This window comes from Octopus bimaculoides, chromosome 7 (assembly GCF_001194135.2).
Source record: "Octopus bimaculoides isolate UCB-OBI-ISO-001 chromosome 7, ASM119413v2, whole genome shotgun sequence".
Classification (NCBI taxonomy): domain Eukaryota; kingdom Metazoa; phylum Mollusca; class Cephalopoda; order Octopoda; family Octopodidae; genus Octopus; species Octopus bimaculoides.
In genome coordinates, this window is record NC_068987.1 from 96,547,606 (window position 1) to 96,554,086 (window position 6,481).

At 36.4% G+C, this 6,481-nt stretch overlaps 1 protein-coding gene and 1 long non-coding RNA gene across 7 annotated transcripts in view; one reads left to right on the plus strand and one right to left on the minus strand.

Annotated features, from left to right (window-relative positions):
• Positions 1-6,481, minus strand: part of LOC106868839 (RUN and FYVE domain-containing protein 2) — a 245,763-nt gene that overhangs the window by 135,817 nt on the left and 103,465 nt on the right. For all 6 annotated transcript variants that reach the window (XM_052969822.1, XM_052969820.1, XM_052969818.1 and 3 more), the window contains exons 4-6: positions 4,124-4,228; positions 1,936-2,059; positions 165-235 (exon numbers count right to left, since the gene is read on the minus strand). In XM_052969822.1, coding sequence (XP_052825782.1) covers positions 165-235; positions 1,936-2,059; positions 4,124-4,228 — 300 coding nt within the window. The remainder of the gene's footprint in view (positions 1-164; positions 236-1,935; positions 2,060-4,123; positions 4,229-6,481) is intronic.
• Positions 5,830-6,481, plus strand: part of LOC128248399 (uncharacterized) — a 5,788-nt gene continuing 5,136 nt past the window's right edge. Inside the window, exon 1 of the long non-coding RNA XR_008264648.1 lies at positions 5,830-6,087. This is a non-coding gene — a long non-coding RNA (uncharacterized LOC128248399). The remainder of the gene's footprint in view (positions 6,088-6,481) is intronic.

The window sequence follows — 6,481 nt, forward strand, 5'->3', positions numbered from 1 at the left end:
AAACAATAGCAACAACAATAAACAACAACAATCAAGAAGTATTGAATCTCATTAGTGTCATTTGTGCATCGAAAGGTATCACAATAAACCAAATAAATACCCTTAAAAAATATGCAAGAAGATCTTGCATTTTCTTTCTAATATAAACAAAAGAAAGTAGTTACCTATCAGAGTCAGGAGTATCCATTGGGACTTTGTTGTCTCTCAAATAAAGGCTGAAATCTATAACACCCATCTGAAAATAGAGGAAGCACAATGAATGAGGCTTTGTAAGAGGTTTTACTTTTAAAAAAATTTTTAAACACTGGTTAACTTGAATGACATTTGCATACTGTAGGTTAGAAATAGGAGACTGTGTGTGGTTTAATGCTAGGTCAGAAATGAGAAAGTGAATGTTTTAATGGTGTAGATTAGAAACTAATCTACACCATTATTAAAATATGCACTACACAGGGTAGTGCATATTTTAATAGAGGAAAAATAGTGTATGCTCATTAAACATTGTATTGTTACAAAGTGGAATAGTATCCAGTGTCATAACAGAAAAAAACAGAGTGAGTAATATTTTCCTCGGGTTATGTAGTGCTTTTAGTACTTGACAAACCAAATATAAGCAACTCAGTTTTGATTCTATGTTTATCACTACATTTTTCTGTTCCAATATTCTTGACAAAAGCATGAAGATCATAGTTTTCTTCATTTCCCTTCCCTGTAAAAATCTGAGGATTTTTTTTTTGCTTGCTAATGAAAGGAGTTCAGATGTCTGAATTTTTAGGACATCAGAAGACTATTACCAGAATCTTTAGGACATCAGAAGACTATTACCAAAACCTTTAGGACATCAGAAGACTATTACCAGAATTTTTAGGACATCAGAAGACTATTACCAGAGTTGCAGTATGCCTGGGTTCAAGAACAACACCAGTCTGTCAAGCTACAAGTAGTAGCTGTAAGTAGTATTAACATTGTAAAACTGACATGAGATTCCAGCACTGCTTTTAATTCTATCTACACCTACAAGGATAATTCTGTGGTCTTCAGAGATCATTAAGACCTGCCTGTCCAATACAGATCCAGCATTAAGACCACATCATCCTACCACTCCTACCTATTTGTATCATGCCACAGAGATTATGAAAAGCTAACAGGGTCAATCAATGTCCCTGGTCATGACTCTTGTATTATTACTTAAGCCCTTCACTCCTATGGAGTATAGGCCATCAATGACTTTTATTTATTGTTCTTGACACGGGCCTGCCTTATCCAGTTGGGTCCCTGTTTTTGCAGCGCTACCTCAATATCACACCTCATATGTTTCCTCGAAGAAAGGTCTTCCCCCAGGCCTTCATCATCATCATCATCATCATCGTTTAACGTCCGCTTTCCATGCTAGCATGGGTTGGACGACTTGACTGAGGACTGGTGAAACCGGATGGCAACACCAGTCTCCAATCTAAATTTGGCAGAGTTTCTACAGCTGGATGCCCTTCCTAACGCCAACCACTCAGAGAGTGTAGTAGGTGCTTTTACGTGTCACCTGCACGAAGGCCAGTCAGGCGATACTGGCAACGGCCACGCTCGAAATGGTGTCTTTTATGTGCCACCCGCACAAGCCAGTCCAGGGGCACTGGCAACGATCTCGCTCGAAAATCCTACGGAAGCCAGTCAGGCGGTACTGGCAACGGCCACGCTCAAAATGGTTTTTAAATTGCCCTTGATACTTCTGTAGCTTTGTTTCTTTTCTCGGTTGGGGTGTTGGGATAACGAAATACAGTGTCCCTAGAAATCATTAATAATTCTTAACTGTGTTTTACATCATAATATATCTTGTACACTACATCATTCAAAAGCCGTTAAAGCCAAAAAAAAAAAAAACAAAGAAAGATGGAACAGAAAAATAAAATGAATAAAAGTAGATTCAACAGCTGCACTCACAGGCTGATCCAGGTCTTCTTCCTTGATGCACAAGTTGCAGTCAATGACATTAAGACCAACAAGTAATCCAGTTATCACAATACCTTCGTCTTCTACCATTATGGCACCACGTTCATAAAACTCACTGAAACAGAAGAAAACAAAATTGCATGAAATTATCTGTTTGCATATAATCATTGTTGGATGCGTGTGCAAGTGTGTGTGTGTGTGTATGTATGTCATCTTCATTATCATCATTTAATGTCCACTTTTCTATGCTTGCATGGATCAAACAGTATTTGCAGAGGCCCTTCCTGTCACCAACACCCATTTGTTTTCAAGCAAGATATTATTTCCCATGACCAGACATGTTTTCCATGCAAGACTGGAAACAAACAACATTACCGGTATGATAATAATGCTTGTTTACAATCATCATGTGATGTCAAGAGAAGGGCACACACATACACATGTTATACATACATGATGGGCTTCTTTCAGCTTCCTTTTCCAAACCCACTCATAAAACATTGGTCAAGATGGGGCTATAGTAGAAGACACTTGCTCAAAATGCCATGTAGGAGGACTGACACCATAATCAAATTGTTCAACTACACAACCAAATCTGTGCCTATACAAATATATATATATATATATATATATCGTTGTCGTTGTCGTCATCATCAACATCATCATCATTGTTTTAACGTCCACTTTTCCATGCTCAAATGAGTTAGATAGAACTTGTTGAGGTGGATAATATATGGCCAAAAACTCTTCCAGTCCCCAATCCACACCTGTTTCCATGTAAAGTAACATTTCCCCATAACCAGACATGTTTTCATAGAATATTGGAAACAAAAAACACCACTTGCATGATGGTATATGTTACAAAAGTGTACTAGAAGTAAAAGCAATGGTATGTGGAACTCCAAAAATACTTCTGTGACCTCACGACCTACAGTTAGGATAACTCTTTACAGAAGCTTATTGATACTTTGACATTAGAGAAGGAAGAACCCTTTTTATAAGATAAAGGATCTATTGCTAAAATTTCAGCTTTAAAATATTTGAAACAAAAGACAAAGGAGACTACACATGTTGTGAATTAGCTGTTTAAATTTTTTATTCAAATGATAGAAGACATTATAGAGACAGAAAGAAGAAACAAGCCCATTGACATGACTTGAACCACATATCTTTTTGAGTACCAGGCAACCAAATTACCATCTACACAACAGAGCACCTATCATTTCAGTCCTTCAAATTAGATACTGTCTCAAATTGTTGCTTTTCTTAAAATAATAATTTCAGTCTTCTTTCTTGCACAAAAGTAATAGATTGATATATAAACTTAATCATCTTATAAGAGTTCCAGGTTGTTTGTCTGTGTGAAAATTTAAGCTCAATACAACAAACTTACTTAAATAATTAGTCAATTATAAAATGCTTTTGCTACTTACAAGTAATTGTGCCTTTCAATGGTACAATTTTGCAGCTGAGTGGATTTGGTAGTAAGTTTATCTAACAGTCTATCTTAGCCAAAAATACACAATTAGGATAGAAACCAGTAATTAATAATTTGGTTCTCGAAGAGTTTATATCTAAATATGTTAATTTTCAGAACTAGCCTAAACAAGGATTTGAAGAAAATGAATTTGAAAGCTAAAAAGGAAACAAAAACAATCATTTAAGTACAGAAAACATTTACATTATCTGAAGTATTTTGCCAGACATCCTTAACCTTTTAGCATTCAAACCAACCGTATCCAGTCCAAATATTCAACCTCTATGTTGAAACCAGCCAGATTCGGCCTCTCGCCTACCCTACAGTGTCATTTTAAAAATGAACATTCACATCCTCAAAATCTTGAAGCTACAAGAGAATGCATGAATAATTCAAAACAATGTGAATAAACAAGCGTTACATTTTGACAGAGTAATCTGAATATTAAGGAGTTAAACAGCTTGATCAGCTCCTATAGTACTCCTGCTCAGCTCATTCAGTGTTAACCATGGTTATGCTACAACTAGCACTATTTATGGATCCTCTTGAAAAATATTCAGGGACCATAGAATCTTAATCTCCAAAATTCAAGACATAAAAGTGACTCACAATAATGGTGTTACAAGTCAAAATTATACAAATGATGAAGAACTGGAGAAAGAGTAATTAAAACTTGATATTATCAATTTCAGAAACACTTACCTTAACACATCATCTTTCTTTTCTATGATTAACTTAAAATAATCAGCCAAAGTTTTCTGCATGAGAGCCAACCTCAACCATGCTCGGGCACGACCCAAGGGGGTTCTGTTAAAAATTAAAAAGAAAAAAGCCAAGAATGAAAATGAGAAAAGTATAAACAAAAAGATCTTTTATCTGTTATTACCGGTTTCATCCATTGGGCTGCAGTCATGCTGGGATACTGTCTTGAAGAGTTTAGTAAAACAAATCAACTCCCAGTACTTATTTTTAAGTCTGGTACTTATGAAGTTACAGGGATGTAAACAAACCAACACCAATTGCCAAGTGGTAGTGGAGGACAAACATGCACGGAGTGGCTGTGTGGTAAGTAGCTTGCTTACCAACCACATGGCTCCGGGTTCAGTCCCACTGCATGACACCTTGGCAAGTATCTTCTACTATAGCCTCGGGCCAACCAAAGTCTTGTGAGTGGATTTGGTAGACGGAAACTGAAAGAAGCCTGTCGTATATATGTATATATATATATATATATATGTATGTATGTGTGCATGTATATGTTTGTGTGTCTATGTTTGTCACCCCAACATCGCTTGACAACCAATGCTGGTGTGTTAACATCCCCATAACTTAGTGGTTCGGCAAAAGAGACCGATACAATAAGTACTAGACTTACAAAGAATAAGTCCTGGGGTCGATTTGCTCAACTAAAGGCAGTGCTCCAGCATGGTCACAGTCAAATGACTGAAACAAGAGTAAAAGAGTAAACAGTATGTGTGCGCATGCACACACACAACGGGCGTCCACACAATTTCTGTGTACCAAATTCACTCACAAAGCATTGATCAACCAATGACACTTGCCCAAGGTGCCACACAGTGAGACTGAACCTGAAACCATGTGGTTGCAAAGAAAGCTTCTTAATCACACAGCGATCTCTATATCTTTGTATGGTTGAAAAGATTTTAAATCAATTTTAAAATAATTTTTCAAAATTATTACATTCATTTTTTGGGTGTAGGAATTTTATTGTCCCCAAAATGAGCAGAAGTTGGAAATTAAGGTTTAAGCAGCACAGTTTCACTAAATCTTACAAAATTTGCTACTTGGCAAGAGAATACTTGAGGCAAAAGAGGACATGGGCAAAAGTTAACTCAGAGCTTTTGACAGAGATTACTTAATTCAGTGACCCCCGATCAGCATGAAAAGCTAGTTTTAACATGTTTTATGAGAGTAGTAAAACAATAACTAGAAAAATATTATGTGGAAAGGGAAAAAATCCAAATATATGTCAATGACTAATGTCATTAATGACATTAATGTTATTTGGGGGGAGCAAGTAGGGGAGACAACTCTAGATATGATTTGGTCTTATTCTGACCTCATTAATAAAACATAACCTTCAATCATATTTTCCCAAAGTAGGGATGAGTGAATCAGTAAGTAAATGTGTATTGTTATTGTGTATTGTATGGGAGTAAAACAGAATTGTTTAGAGAATAAATAATTTAGTGAAATGAAAGATAACCAATTTAGTGCTAACATATTTCATACAGGGAACAGTAAAAAGTCAACTAGAAATAATAAAGGAAAAATTATAGCTTCAATTAATATCGCTGCTAATTTATCAATGTTCACTGTCTGTAAATATGTTTATGACATTAAAAAAAAATACTGAAATTAAGATAAGTTGAGAATCTTATGCTTTTTTTATTACTATTCTGTGTCTTATTTTTAACTTTAGAAATGTAGCACAGTTGACATAGTGCTAATATACGATCCATTTATCAAATGCTTATCATCTATGCAGCTGCTTCAAACAGGTTTCATTTTTTGCACATAGTTTAACTGCATTTTATTTCTGAATTGTAGATATAACATTTCCATGGCTTTGATTAAGTTGATGAGTGAGGATGATAAGTTGGAGTTGAGTAGAGGATTACTGGTTTAAGCAGAATGCTGACAAAGTAAGTAGAGGATTGTTGAGTTGAGTGGAGGGTTATTGAGTTAAAGGCTGTAGAGTTGAGGAGAGATTGCTGAGTGAAAGAGCAAACAATAGAATTGAGTAGAGGGTAGTTGAGATGGACAGAATGCAGGGGAGATGAACAGAGGGTAGCAGAGAGTAGTGAAGTTGAGTGGAAGGTAGTGGAGGTGAGTGGAAGGTAGTGGAGGTGAGTGCAAGGTAGTGGAGGTGAGTGAAAAATAGTAGAATATAGTGGAGGTGAATGGAAGACAGTGGAGGTGAGTGGGAGACAGTGGAGGTGAGTGGGAGACAGTGGAGGTGAGTGGGAGACAGTGGAGGTGAGTGGGAGACAGTGGAGGTGAGTGGAGGATAGCGAAGTTGAGTGGAGGATAGTGAAG